The 17,525-nt window shown below is 33.8% G+C and overlaps 3 protein-coding genes across 5 annotated transcripts; 1 reads left to right on the top strand and 2 right to left on the bottom strand.

Moving 5' to 3' along the window:
• Positions 1 to 5,696: 5,696 nt before the first annotated feature.
• LOC108827933 (F-box protein SKIP17) lies at positions 5,697 to 8,800 on the bottom strand. 2 transcript variants are annotated; one of them, XM_018601459.2, is made up of 12 exons: positions 8,421 to 8,800; positions 8,008 to 8,183; positions 7,822 to 7,929; positions 7,378 to 7,488; positions 7,146 to 7,234; positions 6,945 to 7,066; positions 6,786 to 6,850; positions 6,627 to 6,699; positions 6,476 to 6,538; positions 6,322 to 6,380; positions 6,168 to 6,236; positions 5,697 to 6,054 (listed from the first exon to the last, which is right to left on the bottom strand). In XM_018601459.2, exons 1-12 carry the CDS (start codon positions 8,742 to 8,744, stop codon positions 5,871 to 5,873), a joined length of 1,443 nt encoding a protein of 480 aa, XP_018456961.2. In that variant the 5' UTR covers positions 8,745 to 8,800; the 3' UTR covers positions 5,697 to 5,870. The 2 variants fall into 2 exon arrangements, with proteins under 2 accessions (XP_018456961.2, XP_018456962.2); XM_018601460.2 differs by having other exon boundaries at positions 5,882 to 6,054; positions 6,173 to 6,236.
• Positions 8,801 to 12,175: 3,375 nt separating this feature from the next.
• Positions 12,176 to 15,570, top strand: LOC108827934 (F-box protein At4g02760). Of its 2 annotated transcripts, XM_056994471.1 has the most exons (13): positions 12,176 to 12,222; positions 12,999 to 13,324; positions 13,433 to 13,608; positions 13,716 to 13,805; positions 13,881 to 13,991; positions 14,106 to 14,206; positions 14,315 to 14,427; positions 14,513 to 14,577; positions 14,667 to 14,739; positions 14,825 to 14,887; positions 14,976 to 15,034; positions 15,098 to 15,184; positions 15,276 to 15,570. In XM_056994471.1, exons 1-13 carry the CDS (start codon positions 12,198 to 12,200, stop codon positions 15,364 to 15,366), a joined length of 1,380 nt encoding a protein of 459 aa, XP_056850451.1. In that variant the 5' UTR covers positions 12,176 to 12,197; the 3' UTR covers positions 15,367 to 15,570. The 2 variants fall into 2 exon arrangements, with proteins under 2 accessions (XP_056850451.1, XP_018456963.2); XM_018601461.2 differs by lacking the exon at positions 12,176 to 12,222 and having other exon boundaries at positions 12,902 to 13,324.
• A 477-nt stretch (positions 15,571 to 16,047) lies between these two features.
• LOC108834774 (photosystem I reaction center subunit II-1, chloroplastic) lies at positions 16,048 to 16,823 on the bottom strand. Its single transcript, XM_018608099.2, has one exon. The coding sequence runs from the start codon at positions 16,764 to 16,766 to the stop codon at positions 16,143 to 16,145; it is 624 nt and encodes a 207-aa protein (XP_018463601.2). The 5' UTR covers positions 16,767 to 16,823; the 3' UTR covers positions 16,048 to 16,142.
• Positions 16,824 to 17,525: the final 702 nt, after the last annotated feature.

Here is a 17,525-nt window from a genome sequence, read left to right as displayed (position 1 = left end):
GTAATTGGTTAGAATAAGATTTTTCTATTGAAACAAATATTTAAAGATGTAGTCAATGAAATTTAATAAAAAGTTTCAAATTGGGAAGGTAATAGAATTATTATTTTTGGTCCTGGTTCAAAAACTTTCTGGCTCCTCCATTGAATACTAACCAAATTGTTTATGTAGTTGTTGAACTAATATGTATTTCAATACCGCCTACATTCTTGTGAAAGCGTAAAGGCCCCGCGTTTTAAGACTTTGATTCTGCTTCTCCTAACATGGTCAGTGCGACTAAAGATCGCAAAAGGAGCGGCACATGGGCTAGCATATCTACTCGAATGCAGCCCAAGAAATTTGGTACATGGGGACGTCAAGCCTTCCACTTCCTTCTCGACTCTTTACATCTCCAACTTCGGTCTCACGCGTCTCATCACCATCAGCGCCGCTGAGGCTCGTCTTCCTGGAAGCAAGCCTATGCAGAAATGGGACGTGTATTCTTTTGTTGTCTGGCTTATGGAGCTTCTTACGAAGTCTCAGGATTACGTTGCGGCTAAGCTCATCCTCGATGTCAATGGTGGTTTCTGAGGTGCCAGATTTGGTTGATCCAATGTTGTCGGGTTTATGGAGCTTCTTACGAATAAGTCTCGGGATTCGTCGCGGCTAAGCTCATCCTTGTCGTCAGTGGTGGTTTCTGTGGAGCTGAAATTGGTTGATCCAGTGTTGCTCAAACATCGACAAAATATTCAGTAATTACCATATTCTTGGTTTGTTGTTTGAGTCCACTTTTTTCTAGGACGACTTGTTATTTTTTCATAATGTATCAAAATGTTCATAAACAACACACATACATATATTAAAATTCAAAATGCTTCAAATAAATGAGAAATAGTGGGAAGAGAGGTGGGTGTGGGATTTAATGATTGAATTAAAAAAAAAGTTTAAAAAAGAGAGAAACGTTGCAGAAAATCTCGTGAAACACATAATAAGAAGTTCTCCCATTACTTGCCACATGTCGCAATTTGGAATAGGGTATGCTGAAGTGGCTTCACGAGGAGAATTTCAAATCAATTTTATTATTATAGATACACAGGACTTACAAACAAAATATTCTGCATCGCATCTGGGTTTTCTGTGACAAATGGGAAGTACATTGTGAGCGGATCAGAAGACAATTGTGTGTATCTGTGGGATCTTCAGAATAGAACTATATTACAGAGATCAGGATTTGGAAACAAGATGCTTGAGAAATTGCATAGATCTTGGATCACATATATGTATGGAAACATGAAGGAATGAGTTTAGAGCTCTTCTTAACAAATTTGCTGTTTCTTCACAACACATTCTTTTTGATAGACGAAGAATAGACAGTAATTGCTTTGTAACTGATTTCAGACGCATAGCATGTATTTTTTATTTGAAACGTGGCCACCTTCCATGTTTTGGAAGAAGATGAAACTGAAGTCAACATTTCAAAGCTGCTCTGAGACAGAGAATATGAAAATCCATGGTTCGTCAACATGTCGCATATTTATGGAAAGTTAAAAGATAATATTGTGGTACATTCCCTCTCTATGTTGTCCATTTTCAATCAATATAATAAGGAAAAATAATCACTCCAAGCTCGCTTACAAAAGAAAAAAGTACAGCATGTGTCAAGTACATTGAATTAAATCCTTTTTTTGTCAACCATTGAATTAAATCTGTAATACAAGAAACACAATATAAACTAGGTGTTTTCCTGCACCATGTGCAGTAAAAGAATTTTAAGATAGTTATTAATAGATAAATATAAATTATATTTAACTTTTTATTAATATTATAATTTTTTATTCTTATCAATATTTTAATATATTTAAGAATGTTCATATATATATTTAAAATTATAATCTTAGGTAGATTTTTCTATCTATTTATTTTAATTAAATATATTAAATAAATATGTAAAATTTCATAATTGTCAAAAATTAAAATTAAACAATATTTATAAAATATGTAGATATATATAAGAAACTAATGATTTTACGATTTAATTTGATTTTATGATTTAATTTTTATAATTTTCTAAAAATATGTATATATTTTTGAAATATTTTTAATTTAAATGATATTCGAAATTTGAAATGCCATAATTGAATATATTTATTTTAATGATATTTATGAGTTATTAGCATATTTTTTAAAAAGTCTAAAAATATAAATCGACAATAAATATAATATATGAGTTATTACCATATTTTAAAAAAATTACCAAAAATATAAATTAACATTGAATATAATTGTCCATCTGTACTATTATTTGCGGAGTGATTTTTCACAACGGAGCTCTCACGTTAAAAGTTAGAACGGTTAATATCGATATTATCCTTAATGAATATGTTATATATAATATTAAATAATTAAAAACGAAATTTGTATTAATAATATTAGATTTATCTGTTACATTAGATAATTGATTTTAAATTAATATAATAAAAATTTCGAAAATAAAAACATGTTTTTTTAAAAAATAAGATAATGGTTATATATATATTGCATTGTTATCTGAAAATAATATTTATATTATAGAAATTAAAAAATTAAGATATAAACAATTTTTAATTAAATAATAATCAAACAAAAATATTTGTACAAAAATATTTTTCTTGAATAATTTTAATATGTGACTGTTTTCAAAATTTGAGTCAATAATAAGCACATATATTTTGATTAAAAATTTTGACATATATAAATAATTTTGATGTTTCATTATAAATTTTTTAAAATATAAATAATAATTTATTATAATGATTTTTAAATTTCGTAAACCATAAATTTATACTATTATTTGAGAAATGAATTTGTTGATATGTCATCTTCCCCATAATATTTTGAATATTCTTTTTTTAATAAAGAAATGAAGTAAACCATTGGAGCAAATGTTGCTTCAATTTTTTTTCATTTTGAAGAAAGTGAATTTTTGAAGATAAAAATGAAATCAACCATTGGAAATGCTCTTAGTGATTTTTTTGGGTTCGAGCTCTCATGTTAAAAGGTAAAATCAATTATACTTTAAGGAATTATTATATATATATATATATATATTTATTTTTTTTGTAGAGGTCTATCTTTGAAGATTAAGTGGTAGCCGGCTTTGAGTCGTTCCGAATAGATGTTCTGTCCAGTTGGGTCTGATCTATATGGGAAAAGAGAATACCGCAATGTATTATTATATAATAATTTATTATTACATATTTTTTTTAAAAAAGTCATATTATAAATGTGTGTATTAGATATAGACACGAGAACATCAAAGTGCATTATTATTGTTTATCATATAATCGGGTTTTAGATAATGATTGTTTAATAAAGCTGTAGTTTAGTAAATATAGGTTTTAGATAATGTTTGTTTAATAAAGCTATAGTTTAGAAAATATAGTTTATAAGATAATAATAAGCTGTTGCTATAGTACTTATAGTATATAAGGTCCATGTAACTTCGTTTACGTAATGAAAACTTTTTACCAAAAAAAATTTGAAATATGGATTTACAATGTGCATACATAAATATAGAAGAAAAAGAAACTAAAAACAGGTGTAAAGTTATTTTCGTCCTTGATATCTCACGTTAAAAGTTAAAAAAAAAATGAAAACAAAACCATATTTATGTATATATTGTAAATCCACTATTTTCTCAATAAAAATAAGTTTATTATACTAAACGGTCATTTGTAAAGAATTTAATATTTGGTTTATTATTAAATTTTATAAATGCGTGAATATTTTAAGTTCGTTATCATGATAAAAAGTATTTATGTCATGATGAAAGATTTTACATATATGAAATATTTATTGTTAGTTTATTATTTCTTTTTTTAAATGTCTGAACTATAATTTACTCTAATGATATTCAATTAATAATAGATTATTTGTAAATATTGGTAAAATTATTATGTCCGCATGTAAATACAAAACACTTAAGAGGGTTTATTGTACTAAGGGTTTGATAAAATTCAGGAGTTTTAAATTTAATAAAATTTGAAGATTTTGAAGGGGATTTGAAGATTTTGGTGGTAATTTAGATGGTGATTTAGGTAGGAATTTTTTAAAAATCATATATTATCTTTATACGTAACCATGTCGTTCTTATCTTTAGATGGTGATTATCTTTTTCAAAGTGGTTTTTCGCAATATAACTCTCACGTTAAAAGTTTGAGTGATTAATATTAGTATTGACCTTAATGAATTTTTATATTTAATTGAAAATAAATTTATTTTACTAATATTATATTTATCTGTTATTAGATAATTAATTATAATTTAATATACCAAAATTTTAAAATATATATTTTAAAAAGTAAGATTACTTTTTGATATACTGTTTTATTATCTGAAAATAGTATTTTTATTATAAAATCTTAAACTAAAAGTTAGTGGTTGATATTAATATTATCCTTAATGAACTTTTATATTTAATTTATTATATAATTGAAAACGATTTTTTATATTACTAATATTAGATTTATCTGTTATATTAGATAATAGTTATAATTTAATATAATAAATTGTCAAAAATTGTTTTAAAAGTAAGATAATTCTTAGATATACTGTGTTATTATCTTAAAATAATATTTTTGAATATAAAATTTAAAATTTCAAAAAAATTTGTATATTTTATAAAATATGTTTAATATGTATGTGTTTCAAAAATTTGGAAAACTAATAAGCATATATATTTTGATAGATAAAAAATTTGTCATATATAAATAGTTTGATGTTTTTTTTTAAAATATAAATAATAATTTGTCATATTGGTTTTTGAAATTAATAAAATATAAATATTCACAAGAAGATTATGCCCGCATGTGCGGGCCAATTACCTAGTGTCATATTAATCTATAAGACATGTCATCAATTTGAGTAGTCATGTCACAATTATTAATCTAGATGTTTTCATGCACCATGTGTAGTGATAAATTTTTTAAAAAGTTAAATTTTATATTTTAAAATGTAATTTATTAATATTAAATATTTTATTATTTTGACCAATAATTAATATAAATATCATTAATTAAGTATTAAATTAAGAGAAAATATATTTTTTATTTTAAATTATATTTAAGAATATATATATATATGTATATATATAGAGTTAGAATCTTAGATAAAAAATTATTTATTTTATTTGGTTAAATGTATTAAATTAACTTGTACAAAATTACTAAAAATCATATAAAATTATATAGTTATCAAAAATTAAAAATAAATAATATTTATATAATTTGTATATATCTAAAAGAAACTAATGATATTACGATTTTTTTTTTTAAATTCAAAAAATTTAGAAAATTTTAGATAATAAAAATTTTATAATTATAAAAGTAAAATTATATAATATCTCGAAATTCAAAATGTCATATTTGAATATATTTATTTTAGTGATGATTTATGAGTTATTACCATATTCTACAAAGTTTACCAAAAATATAAATCAATATTAAATATAGTATATGAGTTATTGCATATTCTAAAAAGATTTCCAAAAATATATATCAGCATTAAATGTAATTGTTCATGTCATATTTAACCATATGACATGTCATCAATCTTAATAACTATGTCACAATTTTTTTGTGAAAACGATTGTAGAGAAGTCATCAATCTTAATAGCTATGTCACAATTTTTTTTGTGAAAACGATTGTAGAGAAGACATGTGGCAAATCACTTCTCAAATATAGACTAGGGGATACTAACTAATATTAAATTCATTCAAGGTTTACAAATAAAATTCGAACACTTCTGTTTATTTTACATAAACCCCCATGTCTCCTTAACAACATCAGTGCTAAAGCCTAAAGCAGACTTCGCATCGTTAACATATAGATGATTGATTAACTTACAGTTCTAATCATCAAAATTCCAAATCCCCTTCCGAGTCATCTTCACCCGTTCCATTGCTTGTATCCTCGTCATCATCAAACTCTTCATCGTCAGACTCATCTTCACTCCCTCCAACGTTATTGGCTTCCATCATCTCTATCTCCCTCAGTTCTTCTTCAGCCCCTTCATCGCAGACACGGTAACGCTTTCCTGACCTTAATTTTTTACAAAAAAAAAAACACAAACCACATCCTTATTCTCTGATTCATTCATTCAATCAACAACCCTTTTTAAGATGATTAGCAAAAAATTGATCGATGAAAAAGACCTTACTAATGGAAAATCCGCCACAAATGTGACATCTGATCTTTCTTCTTTCAGTTTCTCCAAAGGCAACCTACAACACACAATAACAGCTTATATGAAATATATAAAATCAGTGAGCAATTAGTAGGGACATGAATGAAGGATCAAGCAGTTACTTTGGTTTGTAAATTCTCGCGCCATTATTAGACAGTATGCCACTGTTACTTGAAACATCCTATTAGAGTAAAGCAAGAAGAATACGATTTAAGAGTAACCCAAACTACACCATTCATCCTAGTAGATTAAAAGAAAACTGTAAAGAAAACTTACAATGTGCCGAATGGATTTGAACTTTCCCTTGATTAATGAGTTGCAGAGTTCCAACACTTCTTTCTGAAACATCAAGGTCCGAGAGTGTGGATGATCAAGCAAGACTGATGTAACAACTCAAAAAACTTGTTATTGCTTTAAAACCTTTTACCTCTTGTAGATAGTAGCAGTTGCGCATTATTAGAGTCTCGAGTGAACTCTCTTTGCAGCTATGACCCAAATCCCTACCGAAAATATTTCGTGATATGTGAAATTTTTCCAATAAGGACCTTTTTAAGGAAATTTCGGAATTAACATTTTGCATTTGCACCTCAAAAAACGACCATTGAGTGTTGGCGATCTGGACAAGTTCAGGTACTTCAGTTTACTAGAACTCTGCAAAATAATACATCATTGAGGTTCTTAAGAGCATAGATGGTATATCTAGAGGAATCAGCAAAAGAAAAAAATATCGAATAGAAGGCATTACCTCAGCAAGATTCAAGGCCAATCCATCGGTTAGTCGATAACTTATGAGGGTTAGAGAAGTTAAGTTGTAGGAGTTGGTAACAAAGTCTATCAAAGGTGAACCTGCGTTTGTGTCCGTAGTACCTGTTACACATTAGGTAAGCTTGAGAAAACTTAGGAGTAAAGAAAGAAGCTTCACTGTGGATTAGTGGAGAAGCTTTACCTGGGACTTGATAGGCCTCCAAGCACAGGTTCTCTATGAGACGACATTTTTCTGTCAGTTTCTTAAATAGAAGCATTCCTGGAAATTTTCTGTCATATGACCAAAACATTACAAGAATTTCAAAATCCACAGACATTAAAAGAGCAAAACAAATATGGCAATACGGAACCTCTTCTGCACAAAGGAAAAGGAACCATAGACTCAAAAAAATAAAGAAGCAGGCACAACTTACAATCCAGAAATCCTCAGGTCAGTGAGATTCGAACAAACTGACAACACCTCAATAAAGGAAGTGTAGTTAATCGGTCTGATATTGTAAAGCCGTAGGCTTCTCAAGCGACTCCTAGTTGTTGAATGGAAAAAGATGATACCGAATTAGAAGAGTAAATGAACATGATAATAGAACAGCAAATCATTCTCTTGTCACTTCTAACACGCGCAACCAAAGGGAAGATTTCAAGATAATAATAAGAGGATAGATTCTTGGTTTTGAGTAATTTCTTTCCTTCCTAAAGCATTAGCCGTAAACAAATGAGTTCTGGGAATAAGAAGGCTCTAGTTCTTTCCTATCTAACAAAACAAAACCAACCATGTTCCTTCTTCAACCCTAAGTCCATTAGGTAGGTTAAGACAGATAAAAAATAAGAAGTTTTCAAGCTGGTAATCCGAGCCATACCCAAGAAAACCATGATTATAGGAAAGTGGGGAAAGAAAAGATCCGTTAAGCAAAGATGGAGTAGAATCAGATCCATCTGAACGAGCAACACGACCAAGCTTGAGGGATCTACATTCATAAAAAGAACCATGAGAAAAGAGTACATAAACCAAGTTAATTTTTTTTTTTATAAAAAGAAGATGTCACCTGAGTTCTTTGCCAGCCCGATGGATCATAACGCAGACAACTCCACTGTCAGCTTGTCTTGTAGCGGTTGTCAAGTCAATGTGGGCGTAAGATGAACGGTCCATTGCACAGCTGTTGAACATGGTGCAGCACGCAGCAGCTTGCATCAGAGACTTTGTATCAAGCATCGAAAACACCTGAAGAATCCAATGGATCACTCTCTTTCTTTTTCTTTAAAAATAGAGTCACTCTAGTTGAGTCAAAATGAACAAAAATAAATAAATGAATTAAACAAATTATTATTTCAACACATGGCCTCTAAATTATACAATAAAGAAAAAAAAATCAATTAAGATTAACAAATCATCAAACTCCATCTCCAGAAATCTCTAATCAATGGTGTGAGAGAGAGAGGGATCAGGATTTGATTTTACCTTGATGGTGAGTTCGGGAGGGAGGAACCAGGTACTAAAGTTGTGAACAGAAGCTCGCTTCCGGAAGCATCGTTTAGTGGAGTCTAGAAGAAGCGACGCCAGCTGGAGAGTACGGTCCACAAGAGAGTCCTGAGCGGAGACGTCGCCGGAAGCTGAAGCGAGAGCTTTGTCGAGCTCTCGATCGAAGGAGGAGCCGATGGAGATCGGAGAGGAGTTTGGAAACGAAAGGAGCGATGAGATAATGGCGTGGCTATGGTTGAAGCCGGGAACAGTACCGGGGACGGAACTAGGGTTTTGGGTGGTGGTGTTCGTCGGAGAATCCATGAAGCCGTATGTTGAAAAGACTGCTTCTCCCTCCGAGCGTTTAGCTCGAGTTTATGAGGGATTAAATTTATTATAAAAATTTAATTTATCTATTAAAATTTAATAAAAACTGTGCGGATATTTGTTTCATTTTTATGTATATATATTTTTAGTTATTTATATTATTTTTCGGAAAACTAAATTTTATAATTTTTTGTTTTATTTAATTAATTATTTTAAACATGTATTTGTTGCTTCTTATTATATATATATATATATATGTTTTTCTGGATTTGTGTTTGTTTATTTTCCATGAACATAAACGTTTTTAAATCTATTTTTAAATATTTTCACATGTTTTTAGTTCTACGATAGAATATATTTTGTTAGGATCATTTATATTTTGTTTGTGTTTAAAATATAATTTAGCATCTATAATTTTAATATAGAGGAGTATTTTATAAATAAATATACTATTATCTTCAATTAATTATGATTTATTATTTTAGTAAATTTAATATAATTTTAATATTTAAATCATATAGTTCTTTTATTTTTGTATAATATATACTATAATTATAAAGTTTATGAAAATATCATAAATTTTTTGTTTTATTTTTTATAATAAATTTTTAATTTACATTGATTTGAATACTACTAATCCAAAAATTAATTAAAGCTTTATCATATAAAATATTTAAATCTTTTTTGTAAGATTTTATTAGATTTTTGTCAATAGAATTTTTATAATTAAAATAAAATTAAAAATGTTTTATAAGTGAAGTTGTTATATATGTTGATTATATAAAATTTTGATATCTTAATAATGTCAACATGTGTTGATTTAATAAAAACTTGGCATCTGAAGAAAAAATTTTCTTTCGATGTCCGACGGCGATGGCGAAAACCCTACGAAGGAAAGCGACAAGAACCCTGCAACCTCAACCTCTGACCCTCCGATTCCCCCCTCGTCACCCTCATCTCCCTCTCCTCCTACCCAGATTGTGGCTCCTTGGTCCATCAACCGTGCGCTTGATGCTCAACCGGAAGTCGAGATTGTTGAAGGCGTTGCCTCAATTCAGATCCCAGACGACATATTTGATGAAGCAGAGTTACTTTGGAAAAGCTTTGTAGTTGGCTACTTCATTGGTGATGCCCCACATGTGGGTTCGATCCACGCAACGGTGAATTGTATCTGGTCGTCTCCCAAAGCTGGGACCAAGATCGATGTTCAATTCATAGAGAAGAACACGGTCCTGTTCCGGATTGATAATAGCCAGATGCGAACGCGAGTAATCAATCGTAAGTACTGGCATATCTCAGACGTGCCTCTTGTTATGAATGAATGGACTCCAGAGTCGGCTCTCAATCCACCAGATTTGACAGCAATGCCTCTGTGGGTAGATCTCAAAGGAGTACCAAATGGTCTCTTCTCTCACAAGGGACTGAAGTGTCTTACCAGAGCGGTTGGTAAGTTTGTCAAGCTCCATCCTCACACGGAACGGTGTACGCGATTGGATGTGGCTCGTGTCCTAGCGGAGATTGATTTGCATCAGCCTCTTATGGAGAAGATAGTATTCACAGATAGGGAAGGAGTGCAAAGAGAGATTGGTGTGAATTTCCCTTGGCTCCCTCCTCGATGCAATATTTGCAAAGGTTGGGGTCACAAAGGGACCGAATGTAAGGATACCAACACAAGAATTCTTAAGCGACCTACTGTTGAAGTAGAGGAGGCTGGATTTGGTCAAGTTCCTGTGGCAGATGACATCACCCGTACTGCTAGAAGTAGTGCAGGAGGAATGTTAGATTTGCTGAAGGAGTTGGAAGCGCTTCTGCACGGCAGTACTTCTCAGGTTTTGCCTGTGGGTAACACAATTACAAAGGATACCGAGAATAAAGAAGGGGTTGAGCAGGAGGAGATGTTGAGAATCACACTTACTGACCCCACTACTGAGGTATTTCCAGCTGCTGAAGTAGAGGGCTGGGAGAAGGTGCAGGGCAGTTCTGGCAACATAAGGGACCATGAGAAGCAAGTAGATAACAGTGTGATGGATAAACAACTGAGCGTTGAAGCAGCTGGAGTGGTGTCTCCATCACGTTTTAGTCCCTTAATGGGTATTGAGGAAGATGAAGAAGAAGTTGAGGGTAATGGGGAGTTGGATGTGGAGGAAGGAGAGATCACAGGAGCTGCAGGAAGTCAAGGAAAAGAAACTCAAGGGGCTCAAACCACTAGAAAACTGGTTTCATCATCGAACCAAAAATCTACAAAGCAGAGGGTTGTTCGCACTAAAGATCTGAAGTTTGCTGGTCGGCAGGGTATTTCAAAAAAAACTTCCGGTCGAAAGTTATGACGTCATTTTTCTCATGGAATATGCGTGGCTTCAACATGTCACGCAAACACCGAGCTGTTAAAAGTTGGATACAAGCAGAGAAGCCTCTTTTTGGATGTTTATTGGAAACAAGGGTGCGGGAAGGAAATCACTCTCTCGCTAAGCAACTTGAGATTTGGATTGATCTATTGTCAGAGCCAAGGCTATCAATCGAGATACGGAGAGCTATACCGTGGCTGTTATAGGGCATGTGGAAGAACATAAATGCAATTATTTTCCAGGAACTAGAGAATCGGTGGCCAGACAAGTTCAGCTTGCTGTGGAGGAAGCCAAATTGTGGGAGGAATTGAACCGATCGAGTTCTCCTGCTCCATGTCCAACTGCTATTGTGTTAGCACAACGATGGTGCCCTCCTAATGCAACCGCAAATGAAATGCAACATACATGCGAACTGGCGTAACAATAAGTTGCACTCTGGAGGCTCATGGATTACAAGATATTACCAAGGTTGAGTTAGTCATCATGCACGGAAAGCTTTCACAGCTTCCCCTGATCGGCTTACTGCAGAGCTTAGGGTCTTGATATGGGTGTTACAGAGTCTGAGAGATTTACAGTTTCAGGAAGTGGTTATTGGCTCTGACTTGAGAGATCTAGTTGAAGCAATCAAACGACCTGTGGATTGGCCAAGATATCGATGGCTTCTCAAGCAAGTATTGGAACTTACTACAGCCTTTCCAATTGTATGCTTTGAGATTGAATCAAAGACATCAAATCATGTAGTAAGGGAGATAGCGAAGAGTGTCCTTCGCAATGGTCTTTTTCAGTCATACCTATCGTTTGGAGGCCCGTCCTGGTTACTCGACCGCATCAATCAAGAAAGTGCATTTTAAGCTCTTTAGTCTTTCCTTTAAGATTGAGCTTTTCAATGTATATCGACGAGTTTAATCTAACTGAATCAGAATCAAGTCAGAGCAACCTGTTTATCGAGTCTTCGAGCTGTTTGCTGAGCTTACTCAGCCGAGTTGACCGATTTTGAATTGAACAATTATATAATTTCTCTTGTGTCGAAGATTCTAAAATCTTGCATTTCACTCTCTTTATCAAAGAAAGTAAAGTAACACACTACTGATTGATTCCGTGTGTTATGGACGCTCCAAATCCCAAGCGACCTTGCCAGGAGCCTTCCTCCTCCGCCAAGTGATACACATCCAGCAGCTTGATTCCACCATATCTATCCTTTAATTTTGTCTATTTACTCTGATTTATTCTTCATATCATTAGCATCTCATTCATCTTCCATTTGTTTCTGTTTTGTTTCATAAAAACTCATAAAAACTCATAAAAATCTATCTTCTTTGGTTTCAGGTTGAACATCAGTTCATTAAGTCTTATAGTCTGATTTCCAGGCTGTATCACGACCACATCAATCAAGAAAGTGCGTTTTAAGCTCTTTAGTCTTTCTTTTAAAATTGAGATTTTCAATGTATTTTCTTGTTATTTCTGTTTTGTGCTACTGAACCTTCAGTTGTTTTCAGGTGTTAAAAAAAACATTTGAGGGGAAAAAACCGAATTAGAATTGCATTCACACGGTTAAAAATGGGTACATGTGGTTTGATTAAAGTCAACACTCAACACCAGAAATTAACTGGTCTAGTTAACAGTCATTGTCAACTCTAATTCAGACCTGTCAACTTCTGATCAGACTGAGCTCCATTTAGACTAACCGGTTTAAATTAACCGAAATCAATTTCAACTAAACGAAATCCATTAATCTAAACCAAAATCAATTCCAGTCACCAAATCTAACCAAAATTCAATTATAATAATCAACGGGTTTAATGAATCTAACTGAAGATTCGCATTTCACTCTCCTTATCAAAGAGAAAGTAACACACTACTGACTGACTGATTCCGTGTGTTATGGACGCTCCAAATCCCAAGCGACCTTGCCAGGAGCCTTCCTCCTCCGCCACCCTCCGCATCGCTCCAGGTTTCAACCAAAGCGACGTGGACACGACGATCTCCTCTTTCCTTTTGCTGTCGGACTTGCCTCTCTTCTCCTCCTCGCCACTCTCCATCTCCTGCTCTTTCGATCGAGTCCTCGATAAAGCTGTTAAGATCCCGACTTCCACTGACGCCTCCGATCGTTTCCTGGATCGCACTCTCCAGCTTGCGTCGCTTCTCCACAACTCCGCCAAGCGCTGCATCAGGAAGCGCGCCACCCTCCATAACTCTCTCTCCTGGCCTCTCCTCCCTGAACTAACCACCAAGGTTTTAATTGATTCTCGATTTGTTAGTCTTGATTGATTCTCGATTTTTCAATTTTAATTGATTTGGTGGATTTTTGTTGGTCTTAATTGATTTGTGGATTCTTGTTAGGTATTTTCGATGCTTGATACCAAGTCTCTAATGCAAGCTTCTGTATGCTGCACGATGTTTAACAAGTGTGCTATGGACCGTGTTTGTTACTCCCACATCGACCTCACTATGGCTGCCAACAATGTTGATAATGGTGTTGTCTGTATTATGATCCATCGTGCTGGTAAAGAACTCAGGTCGAGTTTTTTCTTTTTTTTTAATTTGTATTTTTCTGGTCCATCTTAAGTTGGTCTATATAGTAGTCAATGTCATTCGTCTCTATGGTTTTGTTTAATGTTTGCAGATCCCTCAAACTTGGTTGTGTTTCCCGGTCAATATCTGTGCTTACAAGATCTTGTCTTGCTCCACTCTCTTTTAATCACGGTTTTGCTGGGTATGTGCTTGAATATGCTTTTTTTTTTTTTACCCTTTTCTGCTCGATTTAACTATCTTTCTCCAATTACACTAGGGGTCTCTTGAGAAGCCTACACCTTTACAATCTTGTGCTCATGCCTGCCAAGACCTTGTCTGCTGCGTTGTCAGTCTGTGCTAATCTCACTGATCTCAAGGTTATTGGATTGTAAGTTGTTCTTCTCTTGGGTTACATTCCCTTTTGTTCATTTCCTTTACTTGCCATCTTCTATGCCTAGTTTATTTTAAATTCTACTGACTTCAATTTCATTTCATTATCTAGTGTTTCCGGTGATAAGGTGAATCCAGTAGAGCATTTAGCGCCAATCACTAGGAATTGTCACTTGATTGAACACTTGTTCTTAAAGAACTGTGGCGCAGCAGGTGAATGTTGTCACTATTATGAAGCTTTCCTTTTTCTATTATTACTCTTTTCTTATTTATTTGAGGTTTGCTCAAAGTTATCCTACTTTGTGATTGGTGGTGGTCTAGACCCTGCAACATGTTCAACCGTGGTAGAGTTTGTGAATAATTGCCCCAACTTGAGCTCGCTTACTCTCTTACAATTTGGGGTAATCGACGCAATGGCCCGAACTATAATTATGGTATGGCTCCTGTAGTTTTGTTTTTGTTTCAATCATTTGGTAGTACCCATGTATATGACCTCTAACGCCGAACAAACTCTTGCAGGGTTTTCGTCAACTTAAGTACATAAATCTGTCTGGAACTTTTGGAATTAGTGGGTTCTTTTTGAGGTTCGGTGTCGTTTTTGAGTTTACGTTATTGGTAATATATTTGAAGTGTTTGTTTTCATATGTCTTATCTTGTAAGAGTTTGATGGTAGGGATTTGGGAGTTAGCTGCAGAGACAGTCCACTCCAGACTCTATTGTTGTGCGACTGCTATCATCTAAAAGAGGTACTAATGATAAAAACCATAAGACGTTTTCTTAAATGTTACAGTCTTGACTGAGTGTACTTAAAAGCTACCTTGGCATTCACAGAGAGAAGTGTTGCTGTTTTTGAATTCACTACTTGCGGGAGACTTCAAATCAATTCGGTACATTGTAAGTTGCCAAAGGAAGTGTTGTGCTCTGTGAATTTGCGTATGACAAGAGAGTAAATTTTGCTATCTCATAATTTCATCTCCAATAGGACATATCAAGCAAACACGGTTTAGTGTCTGATGATGGGATTGCAAGTTTTGAACCAAAGTAAGTGATTTTTTTTTTTTAAAATGCTATTCCCACATATAATGACATTGTTATGTGTTGTAGGTTTCCTATTGAGGAGCTGGAGAAACAAAAACCGGGTCTCACATTTGTGGCTATTTTTCCAGCACCACCATCACCATCATCGTCAAGGTTCATGAATTACTACTAGTTATCTGTATTATGCTTTTATTTATTACTTTTATAAGAGTAAATTAAATGGTTTTATTATTTAAAATCTCAGCTCGGAATTATATACCGAAAGTACATCTTCTTCCGGGAGTTCTTATCACAGCTACGGTGAGGATGAGGAGGGGAACGACGACTCAGGGTAATATTAAACCAGGGACTGTCTGACGTACATAAAGGCTATTTGACATGATGTTTCCATTTCGTTGTATATTACTTTTATTTTGTCATGTCGTTACTAAACCAATCGTATTTGCTGAAGCATTTGTTTGTAATGTTTTTAAACCACATCCTAAGTGAATGTAGGTCAATTTTCTATGAAACATCCAAATTGGAGTTTCGTGCCTTCATGCGATAAGAGTTTTGAGATGCTTTTTCTTTACTGTACATCAATATTTTCTGTTGTATATCCAAAAGTGTGTCTTCCACTCTTTTCCAAGCTTTATGCACCTCACCGCCTGCTTTGATCCAAACACCTAGATGAACATAGATAGGCTAAAAAGAGTAATCCGTTTCTCAACTTCCAAATTATTCACAAAATCAATAAAGGAAGCTACGTACATGTTTTGACAGAGACCCCATGGTCATGATCTGTATCATTTGTACCAACGTTGGCTTCTAGCTCTGCTGCAGGACTTTCAAATTGGTTGAAATTGGAACATTCCCATATAGCTTTAGCTTACGGACATCAAAGATACAACACCTTTTACATACAACATAAGTTTTGAAACCTCTTGTCTTCAATATCGTTGTTGTTGGAAGAGCTTCATATAAATTAACTGACTGAGAATGACCACAACAAAATTCATATAACAACAACAACAAAATATAATAAGAGAATAATTATTCAGATGAACCCCATTAAAAATTAAAACCAAACATAGTCACATCCACATGATTTTTTGTTTTAAATTTTCACAACTTACAAATCATAACTTTGTTTCCCAGTAAACTTAACTTCAATGGGACTAACATTTTTCCCAATAGATCTCATATTCTGACCAACACCTTCTCTTCCCGGATTCGCCTTCTCGGGATAAACTCCATCTTTAGGATGAAGATACTGAACCTCACCATTAGGGAACACCCTGTAAAACTGGTAGTTAATCTTGTACTTGGACCTAAGCCTTGTCCCCAAAGCCAAGCACTGTTCTTTCCTCGCCAGCTTCAGCAAGTTCGGACCTTCCCTCATGATCGCCGCACCTCCTGTCGGCATCTCAAAGATCTGTTCTTTCGGCGAGTTCCATGTAATAACGTAGAACTCTTCCACCTGGGCTTTGCGGAGAAGCCCACCGGTGCTCCCCGCGAAGATCGGTGACGGTGTGTTTGGGTCTAGCTGAGGCGGCGTGAATCCCACCGGAGCTTCTTTCACGGCGGGGGCTGGGGCGGCAGCGGCGGAATCTGTTTTCTCGGCGCGGATTGCGGTTTTGGTGAGGGAGAGGGATCTTGGACGGTGGGTTGTTGTGAAAAAGTGAAGTTTTTTCACACCGGAGGCTGCTGTGGTTGTTATGGCGGAGCTAAAGAGTCCGGACGCTTGAGTTGCCATGTTTTTTTTTTTCTCTCTGTTTGGTTATTTCTCTGTAATGAGCTAATTGATGATTAATAATGTATGTGATGAGAGGAGAACGAAGATAATATTGTGAGAAATGAGAAGCTGGAGAGTTTCTTGAGTGGATAAGGTAACCAATAGGATTCAAATATTGGATTTTTTCTCTTATCCTATCTGACGTCGTTTGACTTCTTTTTTCATTTTGCAACGGATATAAGCAAATATTTTGGGCTTTTAGGCTCATTTAGTGGAACACTTGGGCTTGAGTAAACAAAATTTGTTGGTTTAACCAGAATTTTAATTCACAATGACGTTTCATAGCCATTAGCCCATTGTAATCAATAGAAAATGGATTTCAGTTTGGCACCCACTAATCCCTCGTAACCATTGTAATGCATAGAATATATAGATGATAGTATTCTGTTATAAATCATATGGTGGACGACCATAACCAGCCCAAACCGACCCATTCGTTTATATCATAGTCGGTTAGCTTTTTCTATTTATCTACTTGTGGTTGTCTTTTTTTTTACTTTGAGATTATGTTTATGTACTATTTACATATTTCTATGATGATTTAATTCTATATATAAGGAGACCTTATAATTATGAATAAGATATAAGTATTATTTCCATTAGTTTACAACACGTTATCAGCTCGATAATCTATAGCCCTAAGCTCCCACAAAATACTTTTCAACTCAGCCGAAAATCATCAAACCCGAAATCTGCCTCGGAACTTCAAAGTGGCCGTTC

Source organism: Raphanus sativus, chromosome 9, assembly GCF_000801105.2.
Source record: "Raphanus sativus cultivar WK10039 chromosome 9, ASM80110v3, whole genome shotgun sequence".
Classification (NCBI taxonomy): Eukaryota; Viridiplantae; Streptophyta; class Magnoliopsida; order Brassicales; family Brassicaceae; genus Raphanus; species Raphanus sativus.
Note: the sequence above shows the minus strand (reverse complement) of the source record. Positions and strands in the feature narration are given on the sequence as shown.